Source organism: Microchirus variegatus, assembly GCF_963457635.1.
Source record: "Microchirus variegatus genome assembly, chromosome: 7".
NCBI lineage: Eukaryota > Metazoa > Chordata > Actinopteri > Pleuronectiformes > Soleidae > Microchirus > Microchirus variegatus.
Genome location: NC_139808.1, coordinates 8,941,493 through 8,968,100, shown reverse-complemented (window position 1 = coordinate 8,968,100; position 26,608 = coordinate 8,941,493). Strand labels below are relative to the sequence as shown.

The 26,608-nt window shown below is 41.6% G+C and overlaps 1 protein-coding gene across 1 annotated transcript in view; it reads right to left on the bottom strand.

The window, feature by feature from the left end:
- The window catches only part of arhgef10la (Rho guanine nucleotide exchange factor (GEF) 10-like a), a gene marked incomplete at both ends in the record, with an annotated part of 107,614 nt that overhangs the window by 66,431 nt on the left and 14,575 nt on the right, over positions 1-26,608 (bottom strand). Inside the window, 11 exons of the mRNA XM_083893071.1 lie at positions 4,052-4,179; positions 6,110-6,225; positions 9,306-9,478; positions 10,308-10,453; positions 14,241-14,411; positions 16,824-16,916; positions 20,457-20,573; positions 22,375-22,554; positions 23,689-23,766; positions 25,089-25,189; positions 26,083-26,191. Of these exons, the coding sequence (XP_083749197.1) occupies positions 4,052-4,179; positions 6,110-6,225; positions 9,306-9,478; positions 10,308-10,453; positions 14,241-14,411; positions 16,824-16,916; positions 20,457-20,573; positions 22,375-22,554; positions 23,689-23,766; positions 25,089-25,189; positions 26,083-26,191 (1,412 nt within the window). The remainder of the gene's footprint in view (positions 1-4,051; positions 4,180-6,109; positions 6,226-9,305; positions 9,479-10,307; positions 10,454-14,240; positions 14,412-16,823; positions 16,917-20,456; positions 20,574-22,374; positions 22,555-23,688; positions 23,767-25,088; positions 25,190-26,082; positions 26,192-26,608) is intronic.

The following is a 26,608-nucleotide window of genomic DNA, read 5'->3' as shown; positions in this document are numbered from 1 at the left end:
CTTTGTGAACAACATGTATGATAAATCTGATGGCCTCAAATAACTACATCGAAATGAAAGCCGACCAGTATGTTGCTCAATGAAGTGTCTGTACCCTATAATGAGACATTAAGAGGTGATGATTATAAATCAGTCTATATTAAATGTGGCATGTAGTGATAAGATAAAACTCCTTCTCAGTAAACCACCTAAGGAGCTAATTTTCCCCCAATTAATTTTGACCAGTCAAGCAGGAACACAAACTTCCCCTGGAGTTGACCAAAGGAAGGTGTTGTCCCTTTCAGCTTCTACTTTACTGCACCTGATTAAAGGGCTAAATGTAGATTAGTGTGTATCATTTCTTGGTCACTTCCCAAATGTGAATGCATCTGTGGGAATCTATGCAACCCAACAAAAATCGAGTAGCAGGAGACACTGAGACTGAGACTTTATCAGTGCTGCCAGTGCCAGCAAACTCATTTCCATTCAACTAGACTTCTCAAAATCTACACAAATAAAAACGAAACCACTGGAAGGAAATTATATTTTTCACTGGTCACTCTATGCACCTCCTCAAAGCAAATCTCTCTTCATGATCTGGGGAAACCCTGCAGTCCAGACGCTAAGATAAGGTCACAAGGATTCTCCAGATTTTCTGTTTGGACAAGGCTTTCCATCAGAATGAATGAAAAACTGAGCTCTAACCATTGGCCTTGCAGGAAGCCTGCACAGCCTACATAAAAGGACCCATCTAAGAAAAAAAAAAAAAAAAACGGCTTCAGGCTTACAATACTGTTCCTTTATGTGTGCGAGCTAGTGGGCGAGGAGGATGAAGCAACAAACACATTATTGGTCAGACTGTGGATTTTGAACTCTGTATCTATCAGTCGCCGGCGTGTGTCTCTGTGCGTGTGGTTGTTCAAGCAGACGCTCTAAAAGAGGATGTTAATGAACTGCTGTCACACGTAGGCTGGTGCCTTTGAGGCAGCAGTCAGGATTCTCTCCACGTACTCATTCTGTTTGCAGTACAGAGGCTGTGATGTGCTGCCTGACTGCAGAGAGTCGCTTGCGGCCAGACAGAAGGGGACCAACTCAGTACAGGGGGTCCCTGCTGTGGTGCCACTCTCTCACCAGCAGAGCAAAGCTGTGTGCCCCTGCCACTTTTTTTGTGTGCGCGTTTCTTTGTCTACGACGCATGCTTACCCGTGTGCAGGTGCATTCGTCAGGAGGAATCGTGTGTGAATACATGCAACAAGCGCATCCGACACATCCCTGCAAGCGCTATTGTGTCCTGCAGATTGTTAATCACATTTGGAACAAAAGCGTGAACAATCGCAGGGGAAAATGAATGAATGAGTGTGTGCGATTGCCTGAATGTGTTGGTGAGATGGAGTCAGTCTGAGCGCTGGTCTCCGCTCCAATCTGCCACTTCTGCATCCTGGGTAGTGTCAGAATGGTTTGGGTACCCGCTGTTCCACCTGTCACCCCAAGCCCCGAGGCTCACTGCCTGCCCAGCTACCCGACTCTGAGGCCCAGCCTCAATTAGATTGCTATGACACAACCAGAATTGACTCGTTTTGCCTATAGGGAATTTCACCCTTTCAGCTGACACTGTTATATTTCTCTTTTCCACAGAAACTGTGACCGTCTTCAATTATGCTGCTGCCGCATTGTCTTGTATTATTTGGCTTTAGAATACAAGTCTTGACTTGGACGTGTGGGGATTCTCGCGGTAGTTGCTAATAACATTATCAAAAAATTGGGTTCCTTTTAAAGGATAATTTAGGGACTCCCGTGTAAGTATGGCATCTGGCTCCACCAAACATCTGAGTAAGCAGATTGGCCCTGCAGGCCTGGTGTGACAGCCGACGAGAAAACTGGGAGATGTGGGAGAACTGATCTGCACAGCTCTGCTGCTCAAGCTGTCACTTTAGCTTGGCTTGGCACCGTTAGATTCTCCCTGGCTCTAAAACATTAGGCCCACTCTTCTGACTGCCACTGACCTGCCCGGCACTGAGCCAAGTCTTTCATGGGGAGGTCATTCATCACTTTCACACTTTCTTTCCATCCTCTCCTTCTCTTGTTAAGTCTCTCTCAGCAGGTTCTTTCTCTATTTCCCGCTCCCTCCTCTCCTGCCTCTTTCTGATCCAATCCGCACAAGAAGTCACAAAATTGGATCCATTATATTCTTACATTAGTTACTATTCCCGGTTCCTGCGGAGCAATCTGAGCACTCACAGTTTTCTACTTTTACATATGTGTCCTTTCAAGGAGGCATTAAGCCATGCAGAAGTTACTCCATCCACCAGAATCCACTTCAACGTGTTCACACAACCATTTCCACATCCTCTGAACGGCAAGGTAGCCCACTGTAGATTGCATATGCAGCACTTGCAAATGTACGGAGATAAACTGCAGCTGTTAGTGTTTGGAATGATGAATTACAAGTGGTCATTTCTGTATTGCAAGTAATGTACTTTAAAACCAAAATACCTCTTGGGGACCATTAGGAAATCATTTCCCTTTCAAACTAGGTTATTAACGTTCTTATCACAGTTTACTCTTGTGTACTCTCTTATAAGCTCCAATACAAAAGCGCAGCGCATTTGCATTGGGGTAGCTTACAGTCAAGAGGTGAATTATGGCACTGTGAAGAAGAATACGCCACCATGGCTAATGCTTACTATTGAGCTTTTGTTTAACTCAGAAAAAAAGTTATGTTTACATGTTGGTTAAGGGGTGAAAAGGGAATATTTAGTAAGCATTATTCATTATTCCATCCAAGTATTATTTGAGTCAGGTAATTACCCGCTCAGGGCAGAATAAACTGCTCTCACCACACATTTGCTAAAGGTCAGTGATACGAGAGCATGTAAGAGCAATTCTTATTTTTTTATTTCTCTTCTTTTTGGTATCCTTAGTTTGGGTAGCTTGTGTTTTCAACCCAGCTAATACAACCTATTGCTGACAGGATGCACATTGTTTGAATCACTTGATTCAAGTGAGTGACCACATCGAAATAATCTTGGAAACATTATTTGAAATCCTGCATTGTGTTGCTTTAAGTTTCAGCATTCTACTTCTACTTTCTAGAGCTTCCAAATTAATTGAAAAGGGAAAAACCAAACCATCACACTGACATAAATATTCAGACAGTTTGCTCGGAGACTTGAAATGTAGCCCAGGTGCTCATCAATGATATGTTGGGACTCTAAATAACCTGCACTTAGCACATCAATATGGAGACCATTCCAATGAAGTGCAAGTGAGTGTGAAGGTAACAAATAAAGAGAGCTGAAAATCTACATCAACAGAGATGATGGCAGTGTCATGTCTGGTTTCTTCCACAAAAGACTCTTGATAGTTCAAGCTTGTTTTCGTTGGACCAGAAAATCAAATTGTGTGAGTGAGTGCTTTGGACACTTTCATGTGTCCTTCACTGAGGAGAGCCTCCGGATCTGTGACATGCTGCTGCAGGGACGGACAGTTGTCATGGAAAGTTCTGCCAAACTTTACACAGAATCACTGAAGAGCAGCTACAGTAACCGTCAGGAGCCTGTTTTCATGGAAAAAACCTTAAATCCTCATGGCTTGCTATTTGCTCTCACATCTGCATCATGTATTCATTATCAGCTTGCACCGTTCAGAGAAATCGTAGGTCAAAGCAAAGGGGTCTAAAAACCTTCACCAACGTGTTTCACTTTTACCTTTTTAAGAAATTTGCAAATGCTATACCGTACGTCCCTGTTTTGCTGTTTCTGCCGAGTGTAGATAGATGAAAGGAAAAAATGTTTGTGTGTGTGTGTGTGTGTGTGTGTGTGTGTGTGTGTGTGTGTGTGTGTGTGTGTGTGTGTGTGTGTGTGTGTGTGTGTGTGTGTGTGTGTGTGTGTGTGTGTGTGTGTGTGTGTGTTAGGATGCAACTGAAAAAAATGTGGAAAAACAGACAGAGGAAATGTGCTAGTTACGAGCAGAGGAAAACCTTTTGATGTTGTAGTCTCTGCCTATTTTGTCGCCATTTCTCAAACCCCAAAAAAGTATATGCTGTGTATGTGTTATATACGGCACTACTTACTTATCTGGTCTGCCGGGCACCTGAAGACGCAGGCGACATTTGTTAGCATTCTGGATCTGTTCCTCTTTGATGCGAATGAGCCTCTGCAGAGCCAGACACCAGTCCTGGGCCACAGTTGTGTTCAGGTTCTTTGATGGAAAAAAAACAGACACAGTTATCACTTGTTTTTCCAGCTATGGCATTTAATAGCATTCTGACCACAGGGTCTTCTGTCGACGCAGTTACATATTAACTTGCAAGCTGCGAAATAAACAACATAAACATCAGTTCTTTATTTGAATCTACATGCTCGTGTCATTTGGATTCCCTGAAATGAGGTGCTAAATTCACTTCGCCACCAGCAGCATCCATTTAACAGTTAAGCCCTAGACCCTCAAGTCAAATAGAATCAAATCAATTTTCTGAAGTCAATGATCTGTGCAGAAGTATTTTGTCTATTTTCTTGGGTGGACAATATTACAACTGGGCTGGAAAGTGAAAATTGGTCATTTAGTGCCAAGCCAATATCACTTCTCCTGAGGACACTGTGCTCATTAAGCGAAAAGAAGGCAAAGGTGCCACCATTAGCCTGAGAGGTTCTTTGGTGATTGTTGGAGTATCTGACTGTGTTTTGTAGTGAATGGTACAGCTAATGTGCTCGTGTCAGACTACTGGGAAGTGTCCCGGTTTGATTGGAAGAGGAGTGGGGGTGGGGCGGCACAAGTTTCCTTTATAACATCAGAAAATGACACTTCTCTCAAATGCATCAGAGGGAACATCTCATGCCTAACTGTGTGACAGTTGATGTGGCGACGCACGCCAGACTCGATGCTTTTACAAATTAATGATTCAAGGAGCATACGAGACTGCACTTTGATCACATTTTAAACATCCAAATCCTTTGCAGCTTCTTCTTTACAGGGAATAGCAGACAGAGATTTCCCAGTGGTTATCTTTGCACCGAGCGAACTTGACGTCAAGGTTTGCATCAAATCCGGCAACTTAAATGAACCGCGCGTGCACTTTGCAGCGTTGTCTTTGTTGCCTCTGTGATTCCTCGGGTTGATCTCAGGACTTAAGAGCTATTACAAGGTAAAGCTGCAATTAACCATCTCCACTCAATATTTCATACATTGTTCCTTCAACATCATGAGATAACTCCTCTATGGGTTCACTTTAGAGTTGAGAAGAGCATGTTTGAAGGTCAGCTTTAAAAGTTGGAGAGAACAATGCTGACGTAGAACTGAGGAAAGAAACCTACCTCTGCCAAATATGTTGCACAACAAACTGTATACAAACTGTATACAGTTTGTTGTGCTATACAGTCAGGTCCATAAATATTGGGACATCGACACAATACTCTTCTTTTTGGCTCTATACACCACTACAATGGATTTGAAATGTGCTTGAACTGCACACTTTCAGCTTAAATTTGAGGGGATCAAATTTGAGGGGCCCCTAAAAAGTGGGAGGCACGTATAGAAAGTGTTGTAATTCCTACATCGTTCACCTGATTTGGATGTAAATACTCCCTTACTCGAATTAAAGCTGAAAGTGTGCAGTTAAAGCACATCTTGTTCGTTTCATTTCAAATCCATTGTAGTGGTGTATAGAGCCAAAAAGATGAGAATTGGGTCCCAATATTTTTGGACCTGACTGTAGGTAGGATACACAAATAGGTCACCCTCAAACCCCCCAAAAAAATGATACTGTCAATTGTTCAAGTTCATGTTTTACAGGAGACAAAAGCAAATGCTAATGCTGTTCTCTTTTTTTAGCATACAGTATCCACAGACGCTTATTTATTTTATCATTATTCATTTAATTTGTATGTAAAACTCACTGAATATTACTAAATGTCCCTTTCACTCCCACTGTCAACCTGAAACTCTGTCCTGGCTCAGTTTAAGTTTGGTAACTGAGGCTCAATAAAAGGTCAGTTTTTAAAGAATAACAAAAAAAATTCATATAAAGCGGCATTATATTTAATTTCATATTATTTGCCTCTTATGTCAATAAATATCATGTTACTTAGGTTTTTGGTCAGTCAAGAACAGGCATCAATTATAACCCTGGTACCTGGTATGTTCCCTGCAGCGTTCCCACCAGGAGAGTGACCTCCTCCACCACAGAGAGGTCATGCTGCAGTTCCTGAAGCTCCTGGTAAAGCCGTGGAGGGCCCAGGATCGCTTTACCTATGAGATTGGGGAACACACAAAGGAGTGTGTGACAACTGATTGCATATTTACTGTATGTACTAGTGCCGTCAAAATGTATGCAGGAAAAAAAAAGGATAGACAAGACGGGAAATGGAGAACCATAACGGAGAACATAAACCCTGAAACTTCCAGATAGGTCACTTAAGATCGACTCATGTAAAATAAAGTCGCCGGCAAAGAAGATTAACTTGGTACAGACTTGACAGTAAAGACTCGTTTCGATATATCGCTGCGATATTGCAAATGCCACACACATACAGGGTCACCCAGAGAGGTGGTTGTTATGGCCTAAATTTGGAAATAAATCAGTAAATAAATAAACAACAGTGTGACATGATGATGATGAGGTCTGCCAGTAACCTCAGGACCCCAACTTCCCATGCAGATAAGATTACTTGAGGTAAATCACAGAGATTAATTGCAAAATACTGCACACAAATGAAGAAAATACCCTTGAGACTGCAACATTTTTTTTTTTTCGGGGGGGGGGGGGGGGGGGTATACAGATTGAAACTCCTAAAACAGTTTTGATGTGTAGACGACTTGATCATTATTTGTTGAACTGAGTGACTTTATGAGTAGAAAAAAGATGAAGAAACTATTATTTGGAGCTATGATGCCCTTTTGCTCGCCAAACGGAATGCAGGTGTCTCATTAGACGCAAAATTCGGCATCGATTCGAGGCCCGCTCCCTTAAAAGTCTCTCTCCTACTGCTGTGAATCGATATCTATGTCTCTTCCTGTCTGCCATGCTCAGACTTCACTCCCCTGGCCCACATCTACCCAGCAGCAGGTTCCATAAGAACTACCTAATTAAATTCTGCTGGTAGATTTTGCTCCATAGCTGTCCTGCACTGTCACGTCGCTACATAATAGAGTAGCAGAAGAGCTGAGCCAGTAGGCAAGCTTAGTGAGGCATGCTCCTCCAGGGGGACCTGCAACCTTTTGTCTCTCCACGTGCATAAATGGAGTGAGAGTAAAGCCGAGAGAGGAAAAGCATTGAGGAAAAGAGCAGTGGGCTGGGATTGTTCTTTTTTAAAAGCTCCATTGTGGCTTTTGCTGTGTTTATTGGGATATTTGACACAAGCAGCCAATGGCATCTGTCATCTGTGCAGCAAAATCAATAGCTGAGACATTTAAATATAAAGGGGTGTGTTTGCGAGCCGCAAGAACAATATCCACTTGTCCACTCCGAGGCGATAGTCTGAACCTCTGTTCAGATTTGTTAGGTCCTCGGGGGCCGGCTACTGGCAACAGCCCGAGAGGTGAATGTGCTGAGTTGTAATCCAGCGTAATCCCGTTGGTGAGGCAGGATATGGTTTTCACACTCAGACATGGGTATCCACAGCAACCACAGTAGCTCATTGGTGTGGAAGGCCAGAGCTGAGAGAGTCCATCCCTGCTTTCTGTGGACTAAGTCCACAATTTAGCTACTGTGCCGGAGATGCTAGCCGGTGAATTTAAAGACAATGCAGCTGTCACACCTAAATTGAAAACCTTGACTGATCCACAGCCAAGGCCCACTTGGTGGGCTTCTAACAAAAGCCTGCAATTGTGATAGCAGGTCAAAAAAAGGAGCATCAATAAGGGACTTGTAATGAGGGCAGAATGACGGTAAAACAGTACGGGACTAAACAACTGGCACAGCTGGCGTTCAAGAAAATATCACATATTTGGGCAGGTGTGTGTAAAGTTTTGCGGTGACACAGGATGAGACGATCTCAGTGATCTGGACACATAAGTTTAACCATTAGGAAAAGAAATCATATGGCGATCAGTGCTGCTACAGATCAAACGTCATAAACTGCTGTCACGTGTGGGAACTGTTTGTGAGTGTCAGCCACGCTGGAATCTCTTTACAAGGTGAATTTGATTTGCGGTGTGCACATACTTCCTACGGGCACTGCACTCGTTCAAGACAAATTAGAACTTTTTATACCTTTACTTGGTGAGATTTGCCCATGATCAGATCACTCAGGATAGATGTTAATAACAAGTCTGATCATGGTCCAACAAAAACAGGAGGTTTCTCCAGTCACGAAAGACCTACAGACTCTTCTGTGAGCCGCCAAGAGGCAGAGCAAGATCTACACCTGTTCGAATGACATCACAGGGGACGAAAGTATAATTAAATGGAATAGCTCGTCTAAATGAAATTTGAAGGACAGTTACACAGATGTTAACGTGCATGATAAAGGTGAAGTAAAAGAGAGAAAGTCAGAATCCAGCTCCATTCAGAATATGTAAGACTGAAGAATAGGAAGGGCTACAGATGCACTGAGAGCTAACCTTAGACGATCCTCAAACCCTCAAAGCAAAGCAAAGTTGTGAGTACATGAGCACAAACTACTTTGCAAAAAAAAAACAGCAAAAAAGTTAATCCAGAAAGAATCCAGAAGCCTGTTCTCAAACCAGTTGCTGCTTGCTGAGCATGACACGGTAGCTCCGACGAAGGCCCCATTAATAATATTTAAGTCATGGAACAGGAGGTTTAAAAAAGCCTGTACCATTATATCCTGATAAGGTTTTGTATCTCCCCTTTTCTCATGGCACATTTATCTGGGATCTCGTCAAGCTCTGTATACACCGCAGTTTTGTGAGGTTAGAGAACTAGTGTTTCAACCAGAGATTCCTATCTACTGTTTCTGGCTCTCTAATTGGGCCTGGAAAGGGAAGGAATAATCTCTGCAGATTGATGACTCTACTCTAGATGTGTTTGTGGTCTATCAGAGAGTGAAATGAGACTGTGGGGATGATGCAGCAGGGGGCTCTCTCTCCCCCATATCGCTCTCCAAGATAAAACACCCCAGACAGATGGGAACAAGTGACCGTCATCACTATCCTCCTCGCAAACACATCCTCAATCAGAGCGGCAAACAGCACGAATGCATCTCCGCCCCTCAGCGGGACACTCGACAACAGAAACAGATTAGCCTCGCTGAGTCAGAGGAAGGTGCCGCGAAAAAGTCAAGTCAATCCAGTTGATGAGATTAACTAAGGTGACACAATGTGGGGAAAGAAATCAGATAGGACCGGTCAGTGATTTTTGATTTTACCTGAAGTGCAGGAGGCACTTGGTCGCCTCGCTCCACTCTGCTGAAAGATGGTGTCTTTGCTTTGAGAGCCCTCTTGGCCCACCTCTACAACTTGCACCTGCTGCAAGGGAGCACTCCACTTCATGGTGTACTTGGGACCAACAGGGACGAGGCTGCTGATATCCGGCGGCCCCCTGGTGGAGATGAGCAAGTAAAATTACAACCTCATTTTAATCCCTTTCCCCATCCACAATCTGCTAACAGCACTACACCCAACCTTTGAAATGTCACCACGATGACTTGGGAATGGAAATTAGAATCTGTTAAAAAAAAAAAGATTCCCATGTTCCCCACCAAATTGTACCTCTAGCTGTGAGGAGGAGTTCATTGCTATTCATGTATTCCTGTAATCACATAGACAATCAACATTGTGATCAGTTTGTCGAGATCCTGGAGGGCAGACAAAGTCAACTTCAGGACACTCTAAGTTGAATGAGACAGAGCGATAATTACTTTGAAGGCTGAAGAAGAGAGCTTTAAGCGACATCTCTGACAGGAGCTTTGCAAAATAAACAAAATCTCTTTCCTGTTTACTTCTCTCAAGAGAGAAGGGGGGGGGGGGGGGCGAAGAGAAAGATGTGATCAGCAGGGCTGTCACAGAAAATAAATTGGAAGGAAACTGAAAAATGTTTTATGTCAGTAATCTGAGGCTCCTCTAGTTGTATTTAGGCATTCTACCATTTGTGTAATGCTGATAAAGCTCCTGCAACTCCAGATAGTGCCCAAAACCCCGAAGAGCTATTTCTCTTCACTATGCAGTTCGCCAAAATATCTTTGAAAAACCTAGGGCGCCACATTAGAGCCCTGTGCCTCCTAATAACTGTGCAGTTTAGCAAATTTTTCAAAAAAAAAAAAAAAAAACTTACACAACTTCATGCTAGAACTGAGAATTATGGACCCATTATTTAGTATTCTTGAAAGCAAGGGCATATAAGCTCAGTCTGCTACACAAGTGGGACTTACTTGACATTTATGTTTGCACAGATGAGTACATCATCAAAGAGGAAGACCTTTCTCTCCTTTGACTTCAGGACTTGTCCCCGATCGCCATACACAGTCTCAATAAGTGTCTCACAAAGGACCAGTGACCCCTGCTCCGCATTCAGTTGCTAAAAGGAACACAGAAATCAGATCAGAGGCAGGAGGAGACAGCGTTACAAAGGGCCGCTACTAAAGAGTTCAGTGCCCGGAGGACACAGACATTAGGGCTTGTAGGAACTGGCATCTCAACAGGGATTAACAGGAATACATTCATGTGCAGCTGAAGGTCATTTGATGTCTGCATATGTTTACACACACAGGACGCACACATACATATCTGAACTGTTAACTTGGGGGAACGCCGACAAAGGCTGCACATCCTCTCTATCTTCGCCGTGCACCTGTTTGAAGTGATGAACAGCCAAAACTAAAGGCAACCTTGAATTCAGCGAGGCTGTCAATCTAAATTATTCTTTGCCGCTTTGTCAGGGATGTGGATAACAGCGCACCTTAGCGCTAGCACAGAGTCCAAACAGGCTCAAGTGTGGGTGACAGGGTGATGACTTGTGCTGTATGCACACACATGTTTCCGCAAACACATGCACACAGCAGCGGTCATAAAAAAAAGAAAAAAAACATACACACATATGCCTCGTGGTCCGAAACACGGGCACTGTGTGTGGTGTTAAAAGAGAAACTCCACACCACAGCAACATGAAAACATTATCTCAAGGTAAAGTAGGGTTTAGGGGGGCATCATGATTTCATGCTGCTCTGCTGCCTCAGTGCCTCTGGGCCTGGGAAGCTCAGCATCATCCAGGGGGGAACATTACTCTCAAGGTTTTCATAATATCTTACAGGAAACATTTGAAGCAGAGTTGGCAGATTGGAATTGGAATTTCGGAAGTAGTTTGGTTAGAATCAATAGAAATGCAGCGGAATTACAGCATATTAAAATCACAAAATGCCATTAAATACCTCATTTACAGAGGTAAGAACTCAGTTGCTGTCAACTCTGTGACAGACTGGCCATTTGCAAGTTGAGCCCCGCCTCTTTTCCAATGCCCACTGTGATTGGCTCTAGTCCCCCCGTGACCCATAGAGGATAAGTGTTAAAACTAATAAAGCTCATAAATTATTGAATGAAAGGAACATGAATATGCAAATCCATTCCACCTACATCCTCCATCTTCACCCACTCCTGCAGCTCAGCCTGGGTTCATCAAACACACAAACCTCTGCTTATTTTCTTTTTTATTCTTTTTGGAATGTCATTTGGAACAAATATTTAAAAAAGAAAAATGACTTTTGTTTCTTCTGAAACAAAATTAAGCAACTACTGTTTGGTCCTAGGTGGTGCAAAAGTTACTAAACTAAACTGTGTGCAATATAATCAATCATTATCATAGTAACTACCTCATGGATTCAAACCCTGATCCATTTCATACCACTTATCCTCCAGGGGGTCACCAGTCTCCAGCCTCACAGGCCTAACATACAATAAACAAACAAACAAACAAACAAACAACCATTCCCTTAATACCTACAGACAATCTAGAGCAGGGGTGTCAAACGTAAGGGGATCCAATCTGGCCCTCAGGATTGAGTTCACAATTTATATTTTTAAATATTTAGTGCTGGGCTAAATAACAGCACTGGGCTAATTAACGGCATCAACGTTAACGCATGATGCGTTTCCATGACGACTGACTGGGGAAAAGACACGATTGACGTCACGTTCACGTGACGCCCGATTGTTAAAATGAGTCTCTAAAGTAACGCTAAACTTTAAAAACAGAGGCACACATACACAGTACACAGGTACGCTGGTTATTTGTAGCACTGCTCTTTTCGTTTAGTAAACAGAACACACCAGTTTGATTTTAGGCGCGCTAACGGTGCTAAAGGAGCTAACGCAGCTAACAGAGCTAACCGGTAAACGGGGCCTGACTACGGTGCCGCGGCACGAAAAACTGCGTTACTTTAGAGACTCATTTTAACAATCGGGATTCAAGTAAACATGACGCCATGCGTTAATGTTGACGCCGTTAGTGCCCAGCACCATAAGCATTATATTTTTCAGTTGCAGATACCTTAACTTAGGCAACATTTTGTTGAAGCCACTTGTTTTTCTCAATAAATTCCAGGTTGTTCATAATTCTTAGGTTTTGTAAAAAATATCTTTACTTACCCCTGAACTTAAAATGAGTTTGACACCCCTGATCTAGAGTCTTCGATTATACTATTCACAGTCTGCTTGACTTTGGACCGCAGGAGGGAACTGGAGTACATGGAGAAAACCCACGCAGACACGAGCAGAAAATACAAACTCCACACAGTCAAATAAGGATTCGTAAATGATTTAATTTAAAAGAGCAACAACCTTGATTTCCGATTTTAAGTCCATCCTCTCAAACACATACACACACAGTCACAGAATCAATTTGTGTGACAGTATGTTGGCAAATGCTGCGCTTTCCACTCATTCCATATGTTTGGCAAAAGGAAATAGCAACACAAAGCTCTTTTTAATCACTTTGATCCTGCTTTTTTATTTATTTTTTTTTTTTTTATGGCTGCCTGAATCAATACTTTTAGTTTTATGCATCCTGCACCAATCCCGAGCCAGGCTCGTAACAATTTTAGTGAAGCCACTAAGCTGCGAGCAGCAGGTTATGTCCAAGTGAAGCCCTCACATCCTGCTACTTTGATGTTTGTGTTTGTTTAAAAAGGCGCACATTTAAGAGAATAATGAATCTCTCTCTGCTGTGTTCGTTCTACAACCTGCAGTGCAGTAGCACCTTTGACCACATTTCACAGAGGACAATGTTCTATCTGCAGGCAATCTGTTGTTGGCTTTGGCAGAGGCTTGCATAACACACAAAATTAATCTAAATGAAGCGGCCATTTGATGGCCAAAAAAAAACATGCAGCTCCCTCAAGAGGCGGGCCGCTGTAACAAAACACACTTCAAGCATTGATGGATATAGGGGTTAGGGTTCGTGTGTGAGTGTGAGTCAGGTGTGCAAGTTTGTACGATTGTGCGTAAAAAAAAAAAAAACACATTCTCACTAGCATTGTTATCTGTCCTCTTCTGGTGACTGAGATACTTTGAGACAAACAATGAATATTTCATTGGATGCTTATGGGGCAATAGAGTCGAGACCATTTCCTATTGGAATTCTGCTGTGTCACCGCAGCAAATGGAATTCTGTGTGGAGTCGGGGAGATTGGCCAAATCAGCTCATCTCAAAGTCCTAGAAAGCAAGGGCTGATAGAGAGAAATAAAATATATATATATATATATATATATATATATATATATATAATATATATATATGGAGGGAGAGGGAGATGGAGGAGTGCAGACGAAGATGCAGCCACACAAGAGAAAGAAGGCATGGGTTTGTAAGTGGAGAGAGAAGGAGTAGCCTTACACACCTCTGCACAAATAAGACTAGAAAGCAGAAGAGTGAGCATCAGTGGGGAGGTAAAGGAGGAGTGAGAGGGAGAGAGAGGCGGCGTGTGAGAGAGATAGCGCTCTCACTGTTTCCAACTCAATGACTCATTTACCCCCTAATTTTTCTTATTCAGAGCAGCGTTTGGATTCAGATTTGCAGAGGCAAGCCTGTAATTTCAGAGCGGTAATGGAAAGGCAGTGTCTCTGCCATTGCTGTGGTACTGCTCGGGGATGATAATAGGCATCATTTCTGGGTGATAATTCCTCTAAATGAAAATGCTTACCAAGATTAATGTGCAGGAAATGATACAAGCAATTGCCATATATCAGTTTAGTCGTACAGGTGTTTTTTTTTTTTTTCTCTCACAGTGATAACAGAGTGCAGAGAAGTTAACCGTCTCACAGATGATTCTGGAGCACGTGAACATACTGTAGAATAATGTGTGTCCAGTTACCTTACTGAGCAGGCGATCGCTGACACTGCGCGCCAGTTGTTGAGTTTCTGTAATTTGGTCGGCAACCCGTTTCTGCTCGTTCAGCTTCTCCGCCAGCATCTCCAGCTCGGTCAGAGCGAGCTGCAGGGGCAGGCGATCCACGTGGCCCTTTGGTGTGTTCTTAAGCATGTCCTGAAGAGATTAATGAGGACAAAAACACTGTTTAAAGGTGAAATAAAAATGTTTCGTACATGCCTTTGTATTTTTGCAACAACGTTTCAGTTCAGTTCAAACCCGGAATGAATGATCAAAGTATGAGCTACCATGTGCTGTGGTGTTAAAAAGTGACACAATGTAGGATCTTAACCTTCAAATAATGTTTACGACTTGGCACAACTGTCAGAACCTAATTGTACTTTACTGGATATGTCACATAAATCAGATTTGAATGAAATGCTATAACATTAGCTGGTGCTTTAGAATTTGCCAGCATCGTTAGCTTGTCAACAAATACACGTTTACCAGGTTATATTTTAACCCTTTAACACCCAGCGTATCGCAGACGACACGTTTGCAAGCGCAAGTGCATTTTGCATTACCGTAATTATGTGACGGTTTAGGAAAGCTGAGAAATTGCACGTCAAAGCCAACGTGCGTTTTTTTTTTTAAATTGTTATTTTAAATATGTGTTATACTGTTCACATTTCAAGGTACGCTCCTGTAGGCACGCTAACGGCGCTAAAGGAGCTAACACATCTAACGCATCTAACTGGTAAACGGTGCCTGGACTCTGCTGCCACGGCATGAAAAACTGTGTTACTTTAGGGACTCATTTTAACAATCGGGAGTCACGTAAACATGACGCCACACGCGTCTTTTTCCAGTCAGTCGTCATGGAAACGCAACATTAAACGCGTCTTTATCACCAGAGAGGAGAGAGTTGGAAAAACGCCTGTACATAGTTTCCATTTTTTTGGCCTGTTTTTGCAAATTTAAACAAAGCTTCAAACTAATGTTATTTTAAATATGTGTTATACAGTTTCAAGGTACTCTGCTCTTTTTGTTTAATAAACAGAGTGCTCCAGTTCGACTGTAGACACACTAATGGCGCTAAAGGAGCTAACGCAGCTAACGGACATAACTGGTAAACGGTGCCGTGGCAAGAAAAACTGCATAACTTTAGAGACTCATTTTAACTGCTCTTTTTGTTTAATAAACAGACTGCTCCGGTTCGACTGTAGGCATGCTAACGGCGCTAAAGGAGCTAACGCAGCTAACTGGTAAACGGTGCCTGGACTCCGGTGCTGCGGCATGAAAAACTGTGTTACTTTAGAGACTCATTTTAACAATCGGGAGTCACGTAAACACGACGCCACACGCATATTTTCTGGTCATGGAAACACAACATTAAACGTGTCTTTATCACTAGAGAGGAGAGAGTTGGCAAAGCACTAGTACATAGTTTGGGGTCGTACCTATGTTCCCCGGGTCCTATGTTCCCCGTTTTTCCCAAAAAAGGTCCACTTTGTATGTGACAGGGGAACATAGGACCCTTTTTTTGAAAAAGGGTAGGGTTAGGATTAGGGTTAGAGAAAGGGTCCTATGTTCCCCGGTCACATACAAAGCGGGGAACATAGGACCCGGGGAACATAGGACCCGGGGAACATAGGACCCGGGGAACATAGGACCCGGGGAACATAGATACGGTCCCCATAGTTTCCATTTTTTGGCCTGTTTTTGCACATTTAAACAAAGCCTCAAACAAATACTATTTTAAACATATGTTGTGCTGTTCACATTTCAAATTTAACATCCAAAATCTGGTGTTCATGCACAGCGACAAACTTTAAAACGTTTGTTTTTTCTTCATTTTAAATTGTTAATACATATATTAACATAACTGCCAGATATTGAAAGTTATTCCGGAGAAAATGGGCAAAAGCAATTTACTCACAGGACATTTTCTGGCCCTTTTATTGTTAAAATAACATTAACATGTTGAGGCTTCAGTGTTAAAGGGTTAAGACAGATGTAAAAACAATACTGTTTTACCAAGTCTGTGTCCCTTTAACATGTAAATATTAAGTTTATCCTGCACCTATGACTCACGCAGAGCTGTGTCATCTTGATATGGATCTCTGTGGGTCGGCGCCTGCAGCTCTATAGTTGGCAGCAGTGTGTGAATTAACATATACACTTCCTCTTTGGAGTCCGGCATTTAGGCTGGAAGAAAACGCCTGATTCACATTCATAACTTATCTTTTGAATTCATGGATAATCAATGCTTACTGAGGGATGAAATGGGCTGCTGCTGATCCAGCAAGTCAAGCTCAAATCCAAATCTTTGCCCAGAAAAGGAAGTGGAGAAGGCGGGTTACCAAGCTTTTGTGACGAGCTCGTACTTGTATGTAAAAGTTTTGGGGGAAATGTAGAAGAGACTTCTTGTATTTTTTAGTGTACTTTAAAAGCACGCCCACAGTATTAGTGAAAGTGCTGTTTAGTGCTTGACTGTTTCTCATACCTTAAGTGTTTTAGCTGACTTTAAGGGATTCACGAAAAACAAATTAAATGAAAAAGCCATATTACACAAACAAGAGTTTATACCTGTAGGAGCAATATGAACTGAGGGAATCGCTGAATGGGTTTAACCATTAGACCATACAGAGTAATCCGATCAACACTAGTTGCCTGCTTCTTCTGGAGATAAAAAGAGAGAGAGAGAAAAAAGAAATGAAATTAAACAGAAAAATGCACTTGGAAAAAAAGAAAGTAGTCTTGCACAGAAAGGCCATTATGAGGAAGCAACATTATTCCTACTAAAAGAGAGTTTGTCAAAAGGCTCTATAGACCGTGAGTAGGCGTGAGTGGGCGGATAAGTTATGGAAATCAGGGTCTTTTTGTAACGTGAAAGTATGAGAGAGGAGATTTGAGTGCCATACGCAATGTTTTAACTGCAGTTGCAAGTGAGGAGAATGTATAATTTCAGTACAGGGTCAAGTCTGGAACATTAAAACATACGACTAGACACCTTTACAAAACATGCACTGTATGATACAAACGTAAAGGCTGGACGATTTTGAAACAAAGCTACACTGAGAAACAAAGAGAGTCATGTGGAGACAATGGAGAATATGAGAATGGCTTGAATATATCAAACCTTCCTTTATAATGGTTTGTTATGCACTCTACTTTCAAGACCGATGACATTATCAGCTATAAAGTGCAGTAGGTAAAATCTTCCATTTTATATTTCAAATCTGTCTTATTTTGACTAAGGATTAAGAAACTAATTTTCAGTTTTCAGATGAGATTAAATAATTTAGTGATAATTATATTCTGGTATAAATAAATATTGCCTGAGATTTGGTAATTTAAAAATCCAGCCTAAATTTGTTTTGCTCAAAACAATGTGGTTTTAGTATATTTCAAGTTGAATCACAAAATAATTATAACGGTCCAGTTTGTAAGATTTAGGATGGTTTATTGGCAACAAAAAGTAATGCACAACCCATAACAGCATTTGTATAATTGTGTATTATCACATGATAAAAAAAAATAGCTCAGGCGATCAGGTGTTTAGTGTGTAGTAGTATCTCTTTAGGTCCAACTTGAAAGTCCACCTTAAAAAAAAAAGTAAACCGAAAATGAAGGGACAGGAAATCAGCCACCGAGGCTACTGGGAGCTAACAGCAGTTAGCATTTGGAAAAGTGATCATTTGCAGATAAATCCTCTGAGGCTGGAAGTTTGTGTAGAACTCTCTGCTGCACTGTGGAGCCAAGAATAGAACTTTTCACGGACTGTTGCCCTCGCCTGCACTCTCGCGTGTTTTGCGGACAAAGCAGAGCTCCGCGAGACAACAATTCCAGTAATTTAGCGCATTGTGACGTCGCAATGAGCGCGGAAGTCAACATCACATGTTTAATCTCCTGTACTTAGACTGAGTAAGACCACAAAAACATGACTGAGTCATATTTTTTCACACTTTGCCAACTGATATGACCTCCAGAGTCCCAAATATACAGGATTTAAATGATTAAAAAGTTGATTTTGCATAATAATTGGGAACATTAGCTGATGGATGATCACAGAGTTACACCTCAGCTCATTTTTCAGTGCAGTATATTGTAGTGAAAATCGTCACTCAAAAACTCCACTGCCAAAGGGGACGCATTCATAATAAAACACGAGCAAGCTAAAGGTTTCTGCCGGAGAGGCAAACAATCAGGGAGCAAATATAAGACCTGGCAGAACAACAGCAAACCCCGACAATGAAGACAAAAGTCTGATCACTGTGAAAGATGTAAAGGAACAAAAGAACAAAGGATCGCTCGATTTCACAGATCATTTTCATTTGAAAGTAATACCTTCCATCTATCGACGCTGCTCCATGCATTATAATGTGAGCGTGGTGGTTTTATTTTACAAAAAATACAACCGACACTGAACTGACTGTTATGCAGTGCTCACGTGACATCATTACGTCTGTTAAGTGTACTGAGACTCATCATTTAAAAGACCAACACGTTCTCAAAGTGTTCCTCATGGTCATTTGCCTTTATAGTTATTATTAAAAAAAAACAAATGAATCCCAACCCCCCCCAGATCGTTTCATGCCAATTAGTTGTTTGGTTTGTCTTCACATTGGCAGAATGACAGTTAACAGTCAGTGAGACAGCCAGAGGAACCTGTGCATGTTATCTGGGGTAACATGCGCAGCTGTCGACGGTGTGGTCTGCGTCTATAAATCAACATTACAGCTCAATGATCGAGGCGTGTACTCGTGCATGAATGGTGGGCACTGGGAGGGATTGTCCAACTCGGTACCTTCAAATCATTTCTTGGCACCGTTTATGCACCTCAGCAGAATGTTTTGTTGTTCGCAACCGCTGATTAATTATGTCCACTGTAAACAACATTTAAAAAAATAGAAAGCATCTTTATTCTGTAGTTTGAGACGTTTTAGTGGGAAAAGCACGGGTGTTACCGATACATTAACAAAGGATCAGTTCATGTAAGTTAGGATAGTTTGCCCAGAATAAACCCAGGTACACTCTTAGAAATAAAAATGCTAAGCAGAACCATATAAGGTTCTTCGGCTTGTCCTCATAGGAGAACCCTTTTGGAGGGTTACACCAAGAACCCTTTTTAAATCCTTTATACAGGAAAGGGGTTTTAAAGGGAACTCTGGACCAAAATGGTTCTTACTGAAACCAATTAGTGTTACCAAGAACCCTTGAAAAACTCTTTTTTCGGGAAAGGGTTTTTCAGAAGGGTTCCAGGTAGAACCTCAACCCTTGTAAAAGGATCCTTTTGGAACCCTTATTTCTACGAGTGTATAATTTGGCCAGACTATACCCGAGATTTAGATTGTATTCACTCACTTATATTTATGAACAGGAACACGTATTTACACTGGAATAATCTATATTATACTTTTTTTCATCTGCAACCTAACAAAATATAGGACATAGAAGTCATCAACTAGTTTAGTCTCTTACTAATAACCTTAACTTTCTCACTTAACTTACATGACACAGCTGAAACCCCAATAAAATGTTGAACAATTCAGTCATTCTCTCGTAAATATAATCAAAACCTCTTTACACAAGAGGGGTATATTCTGGCCTAGACTCATTTATAGTCATAATAGTCATAATATACCCAAGGTATGATCTAGCATAGGCCACTATTCTGGACAGCAACATAACTCGAAAGGTCGTGAACAGATTTGGATGCATTTTTCAGGAAATGTCTGCAATGGGACCAGAAACAAGTGATTAACTTTTGGGCGTGATCCGTAGCTATCACTATATTTATCACTATTTTGTGGGGGGGCTGCGCTCTCCGAGTGCTTTTCTAGTTTAGTTTACACCTGTGATATTCATACCGAGACCTGTCAAAATAGCTGCTGTGCTAAGATTAACCAGAAGTTTAGTTTGGGCATGTCTGTTTTAAGTGAACCAATCTGTAATTAAGCTTTGCATGTTCCTCTACAAAAAACCTTATATGCGCATATCAAGGTATAAAATTGAAGTTTTCAGGAGCTCAGAGAAACATATGATTATTGTACATGACAGTAACTGAGTACTGAGAATAACTGCATTGACAACATGTATATAAGTCAACTATTCATAATTAATACAACATGTTGTATAAAACCATGAATTCTGTGTTAAATATCAATTCATAGTAGTACAAACAAAAAGGATGAGAATACTACTGAACCAAAACCTCACCTTTAAGAAGTCCAGGAAAGCAGGTTTGGACAGACACGCTTTCTTGATGAGAGCCATTGCGGTGGTGAAGTTGTTCACATACTCACTATACACATCCAGCACCATCGACTTGGAAAACTGTGGAAACAGAAGCACGCATAATAACCGGAATTTGCAAAACACAACAGCCCCGACAATCAGCAGGGCATACTGCTCTGCCATGTTTGATTATTTCGTCTGTACACCAGCATCAACAAATGCAATCTGGTAATTTTCCTCTGACATCTTGAGAGTCTGGCGAACCGTCCTGTTTGCCCGGGTGACCGCCGAGTCATTTCAATGTAAAGGAAAGCTGGGAAATGGCCGTTTAAGTATAGTGCTTTAAAAAAAAAATTGGTTTGTTTACCATGGCAGTTACTACAACAGCCTTCATGAGCCATTTACAAGGTTAGGCGAGCGAGCATTTGTGTGTGTGTGTTGTGCGAGACGTTTATTCTCTTTCTCTTCATTGAAGCCCACACCAGGCAGTTGATGGTGGCAAATCACATGAAGGAATTAGCCTTCATTGCTCACTCCCTCCTTTAGTATACTTCCTCTTATAAGCCGCAAAGGTACAGATATTGTGCATTGCCACATGACAAAGGAGGATTTCAGTGAGATGGACAGTGTTTTGATTGTAAATGGTAAATGGTCTGTATTTATATAGCACTTTTCTAGCCTCGATGACCACTCAGAGCTGCTTTACGCGACCATTTGTGCCATTCAGCCATTCACTCACACTTTCACACAGCGTATTTATGTGCAGCGCAGATCACTCATCTTTCACACCCATTCCCCCGGGGTTAAGTGTCTTTCCCAAGGACACATCAGCATGTTCCTACACATTTTCCATTTCAAAATTCCATACTTTTCCCGACTTCTCAGAGGATTACTTTCCTACTTTGTATCCTTTATCAACCACCTTTTATATTTTTCTTCATGAAGCAAGCCTTCAGAAAACTTGCACGTATGGATTTTTTATTTATTTTTGCATTTCACAATGTACCATTAGAACACTGGAGAGATGGTTGCTGGAAATGGGCCTCTATACACCTATGTACATATTCCATTAAAAAACAGACGTTTGCAGCTAGAATAGTCGTTTACCACATTAACAATGTATAGAGTGTATTTCTGATTCATTTAATGTTATATTCTTTGAAAAAAAGTGTTTTTCCTTTAAAATAGGGACATTTCTAAGTGACCCCAAACTTTTGATCGCTAGTGTATATATTAATATATTTTATTTTAGATAGTGAGACAATAGTCCGGGAATAATACAAACATTTTTCCCAATCTTTTCCCTTTTTCCATACTTATCCAGACCTGGAAATTACTCATGCAGAAATTTGCATATCTGCATAGACGAGCAGAGCTGGAAATCGAACCCACAACCCTCGAGCTCAAAGACGACTCACTCTACCACTGAGCTACCGTCGATTGTAGATCCAAGGATATCAGTGGAACAGCCAAAACAGCCAAAACTCACTACTCTAATTGACAAATAATTAGTGGATCTTATGGACGAGCACACTGCAGAGACTCAGAGACTCACAACTCAAACACAACAGTCTTACTGTGGCATGGAAACGTGTAGACAGGGGGTAGCCAGGGAGCTTCATCAGAGCCATAATTGAGTTCCTGTTTGGAGTAAACTATCCTTGTTTGCTCAATCAAAAACCTGTAGCTCATTATGACACTGGTGGCAGAAATTGTGTTCTAAAGTTAAATAAATTTAAAAAAAACAGGATGCCAGGAAAAACATGAGTGCCTCTACCCGGAATCTAAGTCTTTGATTGCATTTCCCACCGAGACAAAGAGTGCACACAACTGTGCTCCACACACACACACACATACACGCACGCGTGAAGATACACATCGGAAAAACATGCACACTAACCGAGGCAACAAATAAGTCTCCAATTTTCTCGCTGCTGTCCCACTCAGCCACTCGAGACGCCAGTGCAATCTGAAACATGGAGTGGCACTGTGTGATCTCTCTGATTCGGAAAAAAATAGGCCGGATCTTCCTCGGACTCAGGATGCGCGGTTCCGTTTCCATCAGTGGTCGGTGGTATTCCTGGTGAGATTGGGAAAGAAATTGAGTTTCATGAAAAAATATAGATATATCAAAAATAAACATACAGTGCGATATGTGTTTCAAACGAGTCAGAAGTCCGCGTCTTCTTTTCAGCAGTGGTGTGTGAAACAACACGACAAAAATGTTCTATGAATGGTGGATAATGAAGAAATGCAGTCATGCTGCCTGGAAGCACATCAATCCAGAGGATTCGCCCATAAAGCAGCAGTTGCCACGAGCGAGCATGCTCAGAACTCAAGGTGACTTGTAATCATAAAAGCCAGAATAATAATGACAAAGAGAAGCTCCCAGCAGAGTTATAGATGCAAAAGCAACGTGTTGAAAGGGGGGCACTGAGTGATTCTTCAGTCAGAACACATGGGGATATTAGCATAGCCTACAGAAATGTGTTGACAAGCTCTTTGTAGATGGAAACCCCCGGTAAACATGACTTCTCTGAATCCGAACATGCTGAAGTACAGATAATATTTAAATAAATAAATAAATAAATGCATGACAGATGAGAACAGTATTTAACCCGGAAAAAAAAACAATCAATCTGAACAAGAGCTGTGGTAATTTCCGTTGATGTTTTTGCTTGTTTTGTCTTTTTAGATTAGAAATACACTGACAGAAAGAACATGAAAGTTACAACCCTCATTGTCTAATTGTACTTGTGACCTTTTTTCTCGCCCCGGACCTCTCTTAATTTGTAAGAGAGGTTTGAAAAGAGCAAAGCATCCCGGCCGATGCTGTGCACACACAATCATTCAACAACAAATAATATCCCAGACAGTGACAGATTTAGCTACACCTGAACTAGCCATTGATTGCTGCTGATTGCATTTCAGTAGGTGCTCCCGTTTTTTTTTGTGATTAACTGATAACAAGTCTCATTTTTTTTCCACCACCAAAAAAAGAAGAGTCTGTGCCCCATCCTGTGCAAGCCTGACACACAGATCTGATGCCCCAGAAATGAGGACGGTTATTTGTTTTATCAGGATTATTTATGCCGAGACACCGTTGTAATTTGATGGATATTTACCACTTCTCCTTTCAGTGTAATTTAGAATGGCTAAATGGTGAAGACATTGCGTGTGACACAGGAGGAACGACAGGGGCTGAACAACTCACCTGCAAGATTCTTCTGAGAGACTCCAGATAGCTCCGCTCACTTTGAATGATGGAGCCGAGGATATGGCGCCTGACAACCTGCGTAAAGGCAACACACCGGTCAAGAAATCTGATGCTAAGAGGGCACGACAGGGATGCAGTGTGAAGCACAGGCAGAGGTTGACAGACTGCGCTATAATCAAGAAAAAAACACTCGAAGAGCAGCAGGTCTGTGTGAACAAGGTTCCAATCTGAGTGTGAATCAGTGGATTTTCCTATGATATAAAAGCAACTCTTAAGAATATTGAAAGTCATTGCTTTTTCAAAACAGGATAGTAAAGAAAATCTTATTTTTAAAGGAGTCATATTAAACCCTATTTCTACAAGTTAACCTAGTTCCCTGGTGTCCTAATTAACATGTCTGTGACATGCTTTGGTCAAAATACCATAAGGAAGAAGCACCACAGCAGTTCAATCACCCTGACAAAACAGCCCTGTTCAGAAAGCTTGGTTTAGTAGAGTAGGAAATGACATCGGCCACAGAGGCTACTGGGATTTGGAAAAGTGATCATTTGCAGGCTCTAGCAGGCACATTGCCGTCATATATAACATGTATTCACTGGACAGATAAATCCTCTGAGGCTGGAAGTTTGTGTAGAACTCTGTGCTGCTCTGTGGAGCCAAGAATAGAACTTTTCACGGACTTTGCAGACTTCTAGTTTTCAGATACCGTTGCCCTCGCCAGCACTCTCGCGTGTTTTACAGGACCTCTAGAGGATTCAAATGATTAAAAGTTGATTTTGCATGATATGTCCCCTTTAAGCATGAGGAAAATGTTCATGTGACATGATTTTCAGTACGTTTCTACATAAGCGGGTTTGCCGTACACTTCCATTCAAAAGTTTGGGGTCACTTAGAAATGTACTTATTTTTGAAGGTAAAGCACTTTTTTTCAATGAATATAACATTACATGAAATTAACAGAAATACACTCTATACATTGTTAATGTGGTAAACAATTCTAGCTGCAAATGTCTGGTTTTAAATGGAATATGTACATAGGTGTATAGAGGCCCATTTCCAGCAACACCAACCAGTGTTGTAATGGTACATTGTGTTTTCTAATTGCGTTAGAAGGCTATTGGATGATTAGAAAACCCTTGAAAACCCTTGTGCAATGATGTTAGCACAGCTGAAAACAGTTTTGCTGGTTCTTTGACGAAAGGGTAAAATTATTATTGTTATTTTGAATAAATAATCTTGTCAATGTCTTGATTTCATTTTCTATTCATTTTGCAACTCTTATGATGATTAAAAGTGACTTTTAATGGAAAACACAAAATAATTCTAGAGGTGACCCCAAACGTTTGAACGGTAGTGTATGTATAGATAAAATGTAATATCTAATGAGTCAGGTGCACCTGGTGGCTGGTGAGTCCGTCCGGCATGGGGCACAGTTGCGGCGGTGGATGCTTCACTTCTGACACGGCCACATCCAGGTACCCTGCATCATCCTCCTCTTCTGCACACATGTCAGAAACGAAAGAGGAAAATACAGAAAGGTTAAAAAGAGGAGTAACTAAACAATTGTGTGTGTGTGTGTGTGTGTGTGTGTGTGTGTGTGTGTGTGTGTGTGTGCAGAGAATGAGTCAAAGAGGGAACAGCACAGAAAGGCAACCTTCAGATCCCACTGCAGCTGGAGACACACTGCGACACACAAAGTTTATTACCTATAAAATACGAAAAAGGCTTCTGCACTCTCTGAAAAAAAGTGATGGAGAGAGCGAGAAAGCAAGAGGGGTGAGAGCGAGAGAAAGAGAGAGTTCTCCGAAAAAAAAAAACTTTTCAAAACAATACTGTATCTCTGAAAGAGTAAAGCAGACATGTGTCGGGGAAAAAACAAACCCCCAGCACTTTTTTTCTTCTTCTTCTCTGCATTGGCACAAAGTCATTCTACAAGCTCAAAAAAAAAAAAACTACTTTCTACTACACAGTGAAGATATATACATATTACATACTTCCGCTGTTCCAATCAAAATGAGTAGAATGATGACAGAGGATTGCTGGAAAAAAAAAAAGCAACGATGCCATGAAGATTTCCCTCAATCAACATCTAAAAATAGCAACGCTGGACTCGTTCGATACGCCGTTAAAGAAGCTAATCTTCTGTGAGACAAGGGTTCCGCTGACAAAACGTATATGAGTCGCTCTGCGCATACAGAGAAGGACTGGTGGTTGAAACCATTTCATTCAGTTTCACTCCGTCAACAGATAGCTTAGCTAGGTTTTACACAAAAGCAACTGCCTCTAATTCAAAACGTCTCCATATGGAGGAACAGAATGTGAACTTTAAAACCCCAAAAAAATAGAGCAATGTTCAAACAATTAGAAGGTTTTCAGACTTCTCTGCTTTACCTAGTTGATCCTTTCTCTGCAGGAAGGAAACTTTTCGCATGACGGCTATTTTGGTCTTCTCAAGTCCATCCTTTGTCCCACTTTTGGCCGCCTTCATGAGCTGTTGAACCTGGTTGGAAGGAGCAGACAGAAACAACGAGCGGGTGTCAGAGCCCGGGGCATGTGCCATGCTGAGGAGACTGGATAACCTCTGGTGCTCCTCTGGAGGGAGATGAGAGAAGAAGTGGCGCTCGATGGGCTCATCGTGAATCTCAACATCTTGCGGCTCCCTGCGGGTCACTGTACAGCCTCTAATCAGAAAGTCTATGAGCAAATCATGGGAGAGATTATGGCAAGAGAGCGAGCTCCACATCAGAGTAGCAGCAGCGGGCGCTGCGTTGCTCAGTGTGGGGGAATTTAGCTGACCACAAACTCCACCCTGAGCATCACAGGCGACCTGCAACCCAGACTCCAGAAGCCCCAGAATACACCCAGGGTAATAGTATTTTTAAATGATGCTACTTCGGGAAAAGTAGGTCATTAATTG